This window comes from Semicossyphus pulcher, unplaced genomic scaffold (assembly GCF_022749685.1).
Source record: "Semicossyphus pulcher isolate SPU_LCO1_2020_fin unplaced genomic scaffold, fSemPul1.0.p SCAF_20, whole genome shotgun sequence".
NCBI lineage: Eukaryota > Metazoa > Chordata > Actinopteri > Labriformes > Labridae > Semicossyphus > Semicossyphus pulcher.
Window position 1 is genome coordinate 7,333,046 of NW_027211694.1, and position 14,206 is coordinate 7,347,251.

The 14,206-nt window shown below is 40.3% G+C and overlaps 1 protein-coding gene across 1 annotated transcript; it reads right to left on the reverse strand.

Moving 5' to 3' along the window:
• Positions 1 to 574: 574 nt before the first annotated feature.
• Positions 575 to 4,886, reverse strand: lum (lumican). Its single transcript, XM_069671450.1, has 4 exons — positions 4,831 to 4,886; positions 4,471 to 4,550; positions 2,580 to 3,458; positions 575 to 2,082 (listed from the first exon to the last, which is right to left on the reverse strand). Exons 3-4 carry the CDS (start codon positions 3,451 to 3,453, stop codon positions 1,928 to 1,930), a joined length of 1,029 nt encoding a protein of 342 aa, XP_069527551.1. The 5' UTR covers positions 3,454 to 3,458; positions 4,471 to 4,550; positions 4,831 to 4,886; the 3' UTR covers positions 575 to 1,927.
• Between the last annotated feature and the right edge of the window lie 9,320 nt (positions 4,887 to 14,206).

Sequence of the window (14,206 nt, forward strand, 5' to 3'; positions counted from 1 at the left end):
GCAGTCCAATCCCAACGTAGGACCAGAGATGAAACAAAGACTGTTATGACTGTAAATGAACGAGAGAAACAAAGTGAAATCTGGGGGATTCAAGAAGCAGATGGCAACCGCAATGTATGGCTCCTTGAAAACAGATGGGCCATGAATGTAAACACAGCAACCGAATCTTCCATTCATCTTACAAACTCAGTTTTTCCCTTTTGTAAGTAAGAGGAAACATTATAACTTTATAACAGATCTGTGTGGTGTTTTGTTCGTTGGCGTTAGACTTTATAGAAGAATGATATTAATTCACTGCCCTCCATTTATCTGAACAATTAAAGCCCAACGATATTCTTGGTATTGTTTGCCAAGAATACCCAAAGATGGTTCCTTGAAATACAGTGAACATAGGATTTATTAACATTTATTTATCAATGTACCATTCGCTACAAATCCTTAACGGATGTCACGTTAAAAGGTTGGACAGAAAGCAATATAAAGTGAAATTTGGTTAATGAGGTGGCTTTATCAATTTGTTTCAATACACCACAGAAATTAACTACAGTAGGCTTAGAAAGCAACGTCATACAAATATGTTGGAAATATAGTTTATTCAACTGTGTTCGGGTTTCCTCACAGCAAATCCAAGAGCAGTTACTGAGTCAAAGGCCACAAAAAGAAATGACAAATTCCTAAAACAAAACGTGATATCCTATTAACATAACCTGACACTGCTGCCAAGTAGACTTTGTATTGGTAAGAAGCATGTATCGAACATGTTAAACAACAACGACGTAACAATGACGGCACCTTAACTGCAAAAGCTGTAGTTTATTATCAAAGAATGGTACCATTGGTGGCATGCAAGTAATGCAAATGTTGTATACAAATCAGGAAAGCATATGACAGTGGACAGCTAGGATTAAGGCAACGTAAATACACAATTTGACTCTTGACTGAAAGGAAACATCATCCTATCAGCTCAGGGTTTAACTTGGCAAAGCTGCTTCAATGATAATACCGATGTCTTTTAATCATGTGTCATATTGTTGTACTTTTTAATACCAAGAACTTCATAATCATTTAAATCCTTTCAAAACTTTTTTGTTGTTGTGTACGTATAGTTAGTACAAGGAAGTAAAACAATGGGACATCACACTGTTTACATCAAGGCACAGTTTGAATGTGAAGAAGACAATGGCACACATGAATAAAAAACGTTGGTATTTTCCTTCAAACAACTTTGCGAAAACTTGACTTTCACGTAACTGCTATTTTACATCTTTTCTTCACTTCTTACATTAGGCACGACACATATCCGAGTACGCAGTCGTTATTCGCTGGTCCTTTGCACAGCAATGGATTGGTAACTGTACCCACATCAGAGTATATATGCTAAACATTGGAACATACAAGACAGACAACAAAGTTACACTATGATTGAATTGAGACACATTGTTTACCTCACTGTGTCTGTATTCAGTGTAATCAAATGCAAGTTTGGAATGTTTAAGTGTGTGTTTTCAATCCACGCATATGGATGAATTTTTCTTAACATTTGTTAATTTTTTTAGTTTTTTTTTTACTTGACTTTATATTTTTTTTAATTCATTTTTTGCCTTTATGTTCATTTAAAGAGAATATCCGTTCATACTTGCTTCATGAATTGAACAGCCCTATTTCATGTTTTGCAACAAGATTTCATATGTTGCAAAAAGATTTGCCAAATTTTCATCTAAAATTTGCCCAGCTCTTCATTTAATCAAGAGATATATTAGATAGATGAAGGTGCCGTTATAGTACCCCAGATTTGCTTATGTGCAAGGACATGTGAGTACTATGGAAGGGTTACTAGGACATTTAAGTCCAAAAGACTTTGCGCTGAGTTGTGCCATGGCGGGAGTTAAAGGGGGTCATTGAAAGGTCATAGATTTGAAGGAGGTCCTTATTCAAACATGATTTCTGAAGTATGGCGCAGGCAGTTGGCGGATTCAGGGGGCATGCTGTTAAATGTGAGGTTGTTGGCGTCCAGACGCAGATGCTTCAGGTGGGAATAGTTGATGGGTCCAACAAACTTGCAGAAACTTCCTAGGTCAAACTCTACAAAGAATCAAAAAATTGAGAAAACGTTATTGAAGTTAGCAGAAAAACAAGGACCAAACACTTAGCCTGTGGGTAGCATACCCTGTGGGGCCCAAGTTGGACGTCCAACTGGGGCCTAGCCAATTTTGTCCACAGTTTATAAGGAGGTCCTGGCATGGGTACACCCAGATTAGATGTTGAAGGCCCTTGATGGGCTCCACACAAGGCCCAAATGTCTACAATTTAACCCACCTGGGACATACCCGGTTCCCTTGTTTCCTGCTTAAATGTGAGGCCCAATTCTAGCCCATGAACATGCTCAACTGGGCCCAAACGACAACTCACTTAAAAGCCTGATCTAAGCCCATAACCAGTTGAAACCCACCTCAACAGGTAAACTAATATATGCCCCTCTTGGATGTGTTGGTTGGGATGTAAACATAACTTAACTTAACTTCAAAAGGGAACCTTTAAGTACATTTAGAATTGATCAAAGCTATGACGAGAGCACTCACTGCTGATCTCGTTGGCCTGGAGGAAGAGATGCTCCAGCAGCTCGTTGATCTCAGGGATGGTCTGCAGTTTGTTGAAAGACAGGTCCAGCTCCAACAGTGATGTCACATTGAACACTCCAGAAGGGATTCCAGAGTCCACCAGCTTGTTGTTGGAGATCCTCAGGTACTGGAGAGAGGGCAGCTTGTTCAGGTATCCTGCTCCAATTCCGTCAATGTCGTTGAAGTCAGCATAGAGGATTTCCAGTGAACTCGGGACTCCGGCTGGGAGCTTCTTCAGCTTGTTGTGGCTCACGTCCAGGGACAGCAGCTTCTTCGGCCCTTTGAATGCCCCTGTGATGGCGTCAGAGGTTAGCTGATTGTGCTGAATGTTGATGTAGGTCAGATTCTCCTTGTCAGACAAGAGTCCAGAGGGAAACTTGGACAACTTGTTGTTCGTCATCTTCAGCTCATCAAGGGACTTTGAGGGGGGAATGACTGGCTCTGTCAGTTCGTTGAAGCTGAAGAAGAGCTTCTCTAGGGCTGTGAGTTTGTCGATTGTGCCCTTTTCAATCTTGCCATTGGTAATCTGGTTGTTGTCAAGTACCAGCCAGCGAAGTGTATCGGTTACATTGTCAAACACACCTGCTTTGATCTCTTGTATTTGGTTGTTCTGGAGGTACAGGTACTTGATCCCTGTTGGGACAATTGGGACAAACTTGAGCTTGCGGCTGTCACAATACATGGCACTTGGGAAGTTTATTGGGCAGTCGCATTCTTGATTACAGTTGGGCCCAGAGGGTCCTAACATGGAAGCAGGCTGGTAGTCGTAGTCATAATACTGACACAGTGCCACGCTGACCAATACAGCCAGTAGGGGTACACGGAGAGGAAACATGGCTTCTGGGGATCCAACAGACAGAAGGGAAGGGGAGGGAGGGAATAAGTTGGAATGGTTAAGGGGGTCAATAGCATCAACATTTAAACCTTAAAATGAAAAGATGCATAAATTGATTTATTTTGTTCAAATCTGCCATAGTTTGAATTTAATCAGTCTTGCATCAAGGAGACATGAGAGCCATAAAACCAAAGCAGAAGTTTAAAACTGCTACGCTCAAAACATTTCAATCAAGCCGCCCATCCCCGCTCCATACACAGTCACCACACCCATTCCCCTGAGTGTAACAGTGTATTGCATAATCGGTCAAGAGTTCATGTCAACTGATTGGAGACCAACACGTCCTGGATTCCTTGCTACATCATTACAGCTGCAGCTTAAACTAAACTGCATCGCTCTCTGCAGCCCCAATGCATCTATCAACTTGACTAATCTCAACATAATGCTGCAATGTGAGCTATAATGCAACACAGATGTCCCAAAAGTGCATAACGTACGTGCATTCATAAATATCAAATAAATGTGAACGTTGTAAAGTGCTCACAAAACACCGGAAAATGTGATTTTCATTCTAAGTGTTCCGAAGCAAATACATAAAAGCAAGATCTCGAGCAGACATATAATTAGTTTAGGATCATGACTGTACGAAATCAAAGCCTGCAGACAATGCAAAACCAGAGTGATTGATTCCAGAGCCATAAAAAATGCAGACAGAATCCAAGTGCAACAGATTGTGATCCAAAGTCTAAAGTCTCGGAAATCTTTGATACAGTTCTAAAAAGGCACTGTTGATCCATATACACATGTAAGATCTAGGCTAAACCTGACAATAATATATGCAAAATTCTACCACTTATTTTTGGTTCCATGCATTGTTCTTCTTGCCTTCTCTGTTGCAGCACTAGCTGCTGCTCAGAAGCCCTGCAGTGTCAGCTGATAATCCCATCCGGAAAACAGAAATAAAGAGGAATAATCAAACAGGAAATCACAAATCCATGCCTCCATATGCAAGCTTACCTGCACTTCTCTCTCTTTGTGTGCGTGGGGTGGAGGGCCAGAAGGTAAGAACAGTGTGGTGCTCAAAAACTGGGAAGTCTCTGGAGGAAAACACAGAAGGAAAGAAGGACAGAGGGGGAGGAGAGAGAGAGAGAGGGGTAGATGGAGAGACAGAGAGGGAAAATAGGAAGAAGGAGGAGGGGAGGCTTTTTCAGCAAACTGGAGTCAGGTTGTCACATAAATTTAAGGTGTTATCCGAGTAATGTCCAGGGGAGCATCTCCCAAAAACTACTGTTAACCAACCACAGACAGGCATAAAAAGGAACAGGAATAATACACCACAAAAAAATACCCAAGACATATGATGCTGTAAACCCCTACCTAAATATCACCTTTGCAAACGAACCACTTCTGGTGTTTGCTGATAATTGTTCTCTGAAGCCAGCCAATGCTCAGTGTGTGCAAGCAACAACTCAAGTTGAAGTTAAGTAGGCTGTTGGTGGAAAATTTTCAAGAGTAGGAAAAGCTATGTGTGGAAAAATGTGAAAATGATCTCTGGCACCCCTTTAACCCAGACGCCAGTTTTGAAGAAGGATAAATTCAGCTCTACCTCTGGAGCTTTGGAAAATCTGACAAAAGGGCGATGAGACGGCCAGAGAAGACTTGCATAACACTTGACGCAAACATTTCTTTTCCTCTGTTTTCGACCAAAGGCATGGCCATGTAACTGTAGGTAAAAACAGATCCAATTGATCCCATATGTTTTTGCTATGAACTATTCCACTTCGCATTCCTGTAGACTTATTTTTCTGCACAATTCCGAGAATCAATCTATTGCATTGTTAGAAAAAAAATGGACCAAGGTAGGTGCATTTGAGGTAGAGGGGTGGGGGAGATAAATAGCCAAATGTTTCTCCCATTTGTTGGTGGACGTCCATCACACTGTCACAGCATGCCGGGAATTGACGCCTGGATTTAATTGGTCGCGGTGCGGCCTGTTACTCTACTCACATACCATTCTAAGTCACCATCATAGACGACTTTCTAAAGCCAGGTAATCTTTCACAGTCTAATTTGAGATACGTGATTGCCGAGGTATGTTGCAAATATTTTTCTCCCCGCAGCAAATAATCAATTGAGGATAAAGTTGTGTTATGTGCTGCCGTTAACTCGATACATCTATTGACAATTGGGACTCCAAAACAGCCTCACAACTGGAAATTCAAGAAATTCATGCCGTTTTATGCTGCTTTTACTTTTGCTGTTGTCTAAGTTTAACATCTGCAACAACAGCAAACCGAATCCAACATAATACAGCAAAACACATTGTACGTCATTTCATTGTCCCAACCTCCAACGTTTATGTCAAACTAAAGGGCCTGTATGTAGTGAGAGTGCAACAAAGTAGAAGAGAAATGGGGCGAGAGCTCCCCAAGCGTTTCCAAAAGCTGGCGAGTAAAATGGTAGGAATAAGAGGATTGATTGCAAGAAATGTAAGGTTAAAAAACAGAGGACTGTTCCTTTAATGTAGATTGTGTACTACTTGGGAAGGCGGTTGGAAAAAGCATGAATACCAAAACAAACTGTTTGTCATTAAGGTAACTGACGCATCTGAAAAAACTCCACAACGGGAAAGCAAGTAGTAGTTTCTAGTCAGTCATCTGATTGCGTTTAATGAATCCCAGATTTTTGTTGTGAGAAGGCAAGAAGTGCCCTGCAAGTATTTCCTCTCTCTGTAACATTCAGTAGAGCACCGAAGAGACAATCTGTGTCTTTCCTTGAACAATTGAAAACTCCCCCCCTTTTCTTCTCGTCTCTACTGACATACTGATGTATGGCTTTAAGAGTCACAGAGGATTCCCAAAAGGCCATGTGAGCAAGTCATTACTATTGTTGGGTCAGTAGTTTAGGTCCCTTTGAAGGTCACTTAACACACTTACACAGTCAAATGAGAAGTTATTTAACATCTACCAAAAACTCGGCAAACCTTTGAACCAACTCAATCGACCTTTAACCTTAAATAAAAACATATCATTTAAATGTTTGATGGTTTCATTTGAACGGAACACATTACAGTGAGTTTATTTTAACCTAGATTCAGTCCTTGAGTACCATGATCACACTGAGTTTGATTCTACTTAGCCAAAAGTACAATTTGTAAATCAAGCCAGTCACACTAGAGAGCAAACAAAATCTTTTGATTGTAAGTTAGTTTGTACAGTAGCAGTACAAATACCACTTATTCTTAATAATATGTCTTGCCAGAAAAAGGGACTGATAGTACTATACATTCCACTGAGTCTTCAGCTCTCTTGGTTTAAATTTGGCCAGTGCTAAATAACTGAAACACAACACTACTAGCTCAGGCTACAAGCTAGCTTAGCTAAATTTGCTGCGTCCAAATTCATGGATTGAAACCAAAACTAGCGGTGTGTTTGAATGTCAGAACAAGGAGGTGAGCACATGTTTTGTGAACCATAAAACAACTGACCGGTGAACAATGGACTGTAGTGATACAGACTAATAGAAAACATGCATTCTTGTGGAATTCTGCTTCTCCGAATTCAGGAAAAACACTTTTGAAGATCCGACATTTACAACAACACTCTACCGGCCAAGTGCAAAACGGTAGAGAGCCAAGTTAAATGTGTGGTTTGTCTTTCATTACAGCTAATAAGACACACCTGAGGGCAAATGAGTCCAGAACGACACAGGTGGCCAAATGCTTCTTAACCAATCAAAGGTACTGACTAGCTTGCATGCTATGCACCCTTGCTTCTTCCATGCAGATGCCCCGCACAACCAGTAGGAGTTAATACAGCATCAACATCAGATGTTATTTTAGAAGTTTGGGCCCACAAATTATTAATTTAAACCTGGATTAAAAGATCATTCGGTCACCTGGGAAAAGCTCAATAAAGTTGTTGTGGCAAACAGTTGCCAAATGACACAAACCAGCATTAGCATGCATCCAGCTAGCAAACACCCCTATATAGCTCTTTAGCTGCTAAGTGCCCCCACAATGTTCACCAGCCTGTTGCTTACTTTGTTTGCTGTGAAGTGCTAGACGAGCAGTTGTTGTTTTGTTTAGAAGCTGTTTACGGCTGCTGGAAAGAGTTAATGAGAGCAGCGAGACTGAGCCAAAACAGTAAAGTTGTGGGCCATAAAACCAAAACAATGAACTTGTTGATGCTAAACTGCTCCACAGAGCTAAAGGGTACTGCTGAGCTCTCTGTGGATTAAACACCTTCAATCCATTGTTGTCAAACTATTGATTAGAGCCATTTTAGCACATAAGACACTTATTAGCACAAAGGAAGGAAAAACACTGGCTACTTGCTGTCTCAGTACATTTCACATGCTGAATATAAGAGCTTTCCATTGGTCCAGACGTAGTTCTCATTTGTGCCCAAAACATTTATTTCTTTGAGGTTGTCGTGTTTTCATCTGTTACTGGAAGTATTTTTGTGTGGACCCAGATTTCCAGACTGTTTGAAGAGTGGAGGCTGGAAAACAGACATTTTGTCATTATGCTTAGTCACTGCGCTGCTTCTCAAATGTGTTGATGTCTGCCATATGCTCTCATATCCTTTCCATTAGGCCAGATGGCAGACACTGGCTTTCAGCACTGTTTTCCTGATACTTTGTTTGTACTCAACTGTTACTTAATTTCCCTAAAGCAAGGCCAAGTAATGAATTATATAAGAACATGAGTTCATGGATAGTAAACACAATGTCTTTGGATTTCTCCAAAGTTGTAAAGCAGACTTTGGTTAGGTTAGGTCACCCAAACTATTTGGTTAGGTCCAGAACAAAGATCCTGGTCAGGGTTAAAACGAGTACCGCAGTTATCTTAGGACTTAACTTGGAAGTTAAATTAATGTGTAACCAATGTAAGTGAAGTTAGTAACATAATAGTCCAAGCCTCAGTGGTCGAGTCGGTCGTCTCTACATCGGAAGGTTGGGAGTTCGATCCCTGACTGCTACAGTCACATGCCGAAGTGTCCTTGGGCAACATGATGAACCCCAAATTCATAGCCTTTGATGTATGAATGTCAATAGATCCTGATCGGAGACTGGCACTTAAGCCTTCACCTGTGTGAAAGGGTGAATGTGACATGTGGTTGGATGTGGTCAGAGGACTAAAAGAAGTACAGTCCATTTACCATTAATCTCCTGGGTAATAATCTTGTTTTTGTTTGACCTCCCCTTAAACCACCTTTGACTTAATCATTCATGTCACCTGACTTCGGCCTTTTTTACTTACAATGGCCACTAGAGACTTCTACCTAACTGTAAGCGAAAATGTAGGCACTCATAAACTGTTGCAAAAGAAGTCCTATAATATCGTATTTTTAAGAAGGCCTGCACCACTTATTCAAGACTGAAATGTTACTGCAATGAGTATATTCTTACACTGAATCGATTTACTTTGAATGTGAAATGGATTTTACTCCTGAGGTTGAGAGTCAACATTTCAATCTTCAGCCTCTGTGCCACTTTAAACATCTTTCAGTTTGGTTTGCTGGTCTATTAACCAAAACAATTCACGAGGAGTCGCAGTGGCCGAGAGTTTGAGCTCAATGCTGACCAAGCAGCTGCACAATATCAGCATTTCTTTTCTCCAGGAGGTAAACCATAGGCCCTCAGATAAGAGAAAAAAGAGTGAAGAGTGCTCTTCACTGGTATACACTCTGTCCACACCGTGACCTTCATCTGTAACTACATGGTTTGTTTCTTTGAGGGATGCTTGTGTTTAACTGTAACCGCAATGTTTTAGTGAAGCTGCTCCAAGTTGATCTTATTGTTGAGGCAGGGAAACACACATTCTGACATTTTTGCTAAGTCAGCCTGCTTCCTCCCAACAAATGTGTTATCACAGGCTGCTATTTCAAAATGTAGGTGTTATATTTCGGGAAGTTTGTGGGTTCCTTGTGATAAAGCCAAGAAAAAGATCAAAGCGTCTTTGATCAAAACGTCTATCTGATGTCTAAACAGTTACAAATTCACCTTCAAGTTCAATTATTGCCATTCTCTCTGCACAGGTAAAGGATTATTACAACAATTTTATTGTACTCTCCAATACATATAGCTAGCCGTAGCAGCTAGCCTAATGACAGTTGTCATTTTAGCTGGGAAATTTGCAACAAGTCCTTCAACCCATATGACCACATAAGTTTTTTTCCTACCCTCTAATACGACCCCAAGAAGCATTTAATAAATTATCACTGGGCCATTTTTCAAGTTTAATCACCAATTAGCTACTGTTTAGCATCAGCTAGCTTACGGTAATGTTAGCTAGCTAACGGCAATGTGAGCTAGGAAGTGGCAGTTGTGACTTCGCTGTCGGATGAGTCCTAATGACTCATCAGATCTGTTACTTCATCTTAAATACGGCCCTATTTATCCAGGTTTTTGACTCTTCTCTCTTTCCTGTCGCTCATAAATAGAGAGAGATAAAATCTTTCTAGCCTCAAAACCTGAACTGACGCCGGAGGAAAAGTGGCGACGGTGTGACAATGGGTCATTAAACCAGATTTGATAGACATCCAATATTTCCTGTAGTGTTTATGATTTTATTTATAACCCACACTTACCATTCGCAATGTTAAGTGATAATCTTGAAGATTTCAGTTTCGTTCTCTTTGGCGGCACCTATGGCGATAAACGGTAATTGCGGGAGCACACTAACCAGATATTGTAACTCTTGATTTTCCTCGCTGACAGTCGCTTTCGTTTTAAGACTGTTTGCCTTCATCTGAGTGTCGAGTTTGTTTCTTTTTCTTTGGATTTTCACTTATTTTTGAGTTGAGTTTTTTAAGTTGTATCTGTAGTCATTGATCTTTTCTTTGTTTGTTCAGCCATAGTAGATTACTGTTTACTCACAACAAGTGCAGAGACCGGAAAAGCAGCCGTTTAGCTCCGCCTACCCTCTCTGGCAGAACAACCAATGCTGGCTGATGGAAAATGCGTCACTAACTGGGCGCCGCATGAGATTTTTCATGCGAAAGTTGCCACCCAGTCTGTAATACTGCAAATGCAAAGGCTTTCATCAGTGGGCCGTGGGCTCAATCACCATTGTGTTACCTCATTCGGAGACAGACAGTGACTTAACAGACTTTTATTTAAATAAAGATCTTTGAGATTATTACTTTAACTTTATCTCATTAGCGCATGCAATCCTGTTTTGCACGCTTTCTGACTTCAGTTTCATACAGTCAGTTTTGTTAACAGACTTATTTTTTTGCCTTTGAAGGAGTTTTTTAAACAAAGCATTCCTGTTGGATTATTTCAACTTTAAGGTTTGGACATCTGCATCATTGCAGGCCTGATTGCAGCAGATGGCTGCGGTCCTGCTCCAGGTTTCTGTCTGTCAAGAGAAAGTATGTTGAGTCTTTTTAAATAATGTTACAAAGTTTATTGTCTACACCTGCTCTGAATGTTAAGTGTCATAAATTACTGTTCTTGTGATTTGGCGGTATATAAATTGTTCTTCCCTTGATTTTTCCTCCTTGTTGACACCACTTACTCGCCACATAAATAGATACATAAAAAGCAGTGCGACTTACAACTACGATAAACATGCACATGCTCCGACAAGAGGTACACAGATGGAGATCCAAGCAAGCATGTTAGCAAACAGGGCTATTCTTGGACGTCTTGGCACGCGCACACACACACTGTGCGTGGCTTCTAATAAAACCCCAGACAGCACCCAGACACCACCTTCTGTTCCTACCATGTGGCCATGTGTTATTAGGAGTGCGCTTAACACAGAGCGTCTCATCCCCCCGGCAGGCCAGTTGATTCCCTCACCTTGTCTCACATGTGTGGCAGGAGTGGAGCGGGAGGGAAATCAGACGAGAAGATCCGCTTAACGCAACTGACCTTTGTATGTCTATGTTTAAATCAGCTTCCTGTATCACAAAAACATCTTTTCTCACAAGCCCTAAATTAAGAGATAAAGTGTACACCTCCAGCATAAGCATATTTTTTTAATAAAATGCTATATACACAGTAATTATAGCCTCAACCAATAGCTCTGGTGTTGAGAAGATGATTTGACTGAGGGGTTTAGTATCTAACTGCAGGTAGACAGGTATAATCCCAGGTGTATATTTTATTGATGTAGTTTTTAGCAGATAAAAAAACATCTGCATAAATCTGTGACACATCTGCTTTTCAGTCTTTGCTCTAGACTTGGTAGCAGCTCAGGTTACTCTGGTTGCATAAGTGCCACACGGCAGAAACTTCACCTACACACACTTACACACTCCCGTGTGCACGTGAAAACACACTGAGCATATGTGCACATACGTGCATTGCTCAGACTTCAGCCGATGGAAAGAAAACTGCACACAACTGTGTTTCTACTTCTACTTCATCTTAAGCTTTTAACGCATGAATTGGAACCTTGCAGACACATGCATCAACACACATACACACTGGCAACGGGCCTAAAGAAACAAGTCTAAGTGCTTATGGTCTTTAGGACAGACGTATCCTCAGGAGATCAGGTTGCACCGTGCTCCTGCATGTGTGTGCTTCAGAGGCGAAGAATAGAAGTTGCTGTACTACTAACCACCACATGGGGGCAACAGATTGAAGTACATTCATGTCGCTGTGCTGAGCTGACTCCGAGGTGCTGGGGCGAGTGCCAGCTTTCAAACACTGATGCTTTTCAGTCCGTCCTTGTCTGAAAAAAAAAAAAGAAAACCCAACACCCAAATCATATCAGAGGGGGATGATTCGGAGCCAGTCATAACTCTCAAAAGTTCTATTTTTTTCACAGCTGCTTTTTTGGGTACACAGTTTGCATTATTAGTAATTTAACTCCACTCAGTTAGCATTTTAATTCAAGAAAGCAGTTTTTCTACGGAGTCCCAAAGGTGACAACTTTGACAGTTAATTTTTGATAAAGTTGATACACAAATGTAGACTCAATTCCACTTTTTCCGTTAAAGCGCACATTCATAGTTTTTACAGACACTGTCTTCTCTATTTGTCCTTTTTTGTTTTTATTGCTTATATGGTAATGACAATTGTTGGATTGATTAGAGGTGTGTGCCTTACATAAGTGGCAAATAAAAAAATGCAAAAAAAAATAAAGCAACTGGTGGCAGTAATGCGTTCATAAATGTATGTAATAAATGAAAAGAAGATTGTGTGAAAAAAAAAAAAAAAGATAAATTATGAAACCACAAAAAAAGAGAAAATCAGGGAGTTAAAAGATAAAAAGATAAATGGTTGTATTTTTTATTTTTATTTTCTATTTTTAATGTTGATTTTTTTTTATTGTGTAAGAATTTGATCATTTTGTACTTTTATACAAAAAAAATGTTCTTGAGACATTCATGCCAATAAAGTTTTTGAATTGGAAAAATTGAATCCTTTAGAAAGAAAATAGTTGAAGTTGTGGCAAAATGCTGGTATTTCGTAGCTTTCTGGGGTTAAATGTAACATTTTGAAAAAAATGTGAAAATTAAATCTTATATATTCACTTATTTTCACCAGATAACATGTTAATATTCGCCACTTCTGAGACTCCATACAATATAATGTAAAATTGGGGCACAGATGCAGTAAGTAAGAAAAACTTGACTCTTATAAGTTCTGACCATTACACACCGTTCAACCTGCTCCCAGAGGCCGGAGTCTCGACCGCTACGTGTCTCCAGGGAGTTCCATTTCTTTTTGCTTTAACCTAAATATTCCCATTACAGTCTCCTAAATGACTCAAGGATCATAAATCAATGGTCGCTCAGAGGCCAGAAATGGTCCTTGTGCAAATATTTTTTTTTTACCTCGGCCCACAAAACCCATCAATAACATTAGAAGCTGCAGGGGAAGCTGGAGGCAAATTCATCCACCGTGAATTTGATTTTTCAGCTTTCCTCAGACCCTCCACTGAACTCTTTCCCCACCATGGGGCCTGGATGTGTTGACATGATGGCTGAACTACTCACATTGTCTCCCCACCGTACAAAAAAAAGTCTATTATCAAACCTGCTGGCCTGTGTGAAGTTTGTATGCCACCCCCCTGTATCAGTTTAATTTCCTCAGGGAGCTCAGGTGTCCTCCCACAAAAACCAAAGTCACGGTGAGCTGGAGGCTCTAAATTAAATGTCTGTCTGTTTGTATATATAGATGCATATGTGTCCACAGTATGTGTATACAGTACATCCAGTGATGGAGTGTACACTGACTCTTGGCCAATGTATGCTGGGAATAGCTCCGCCCCCTGAACCCCAGCAGAATAAGGGATATAGAAAAAAGAGTGGAAACTGCACTTTGAACAAGCTCTGTATTTCACCTGTTTTTAACATGATTTATTCTGAAGAGGTTCCAGGGGACAAAAATAACTGTGGAAAGTGCTTCTATTATAGGACGCTGTCTTTCATTTAATATTAGGGCTAATTTAATAAAGGCCAAGCCAGTGTCTAAGAAACAACTATTCATTCAAGACTGATAACTGGGCTCCATTTAATTTGTATTCTGAGGAGAAATACTTGATGAATGGCCTACGTGTCTCAATTTATTTGGTCGCATTAGACTTAGAAGAAGAACTGGACCCATATGTACTCTCTGCCAGGAGCTGATGGTGTGTTTTAACCTCTAAAACATTTCAAATGTGATGAATTGTTACCAAATGACAAGAAACCAGAGATTTTTAAAAAGAAAGCACATTAAAAATGAGATGAGTGTTAATGAGGCTGAAATAAGCTTAAAGCCAGACTTAACTTATTTTGAAATACAA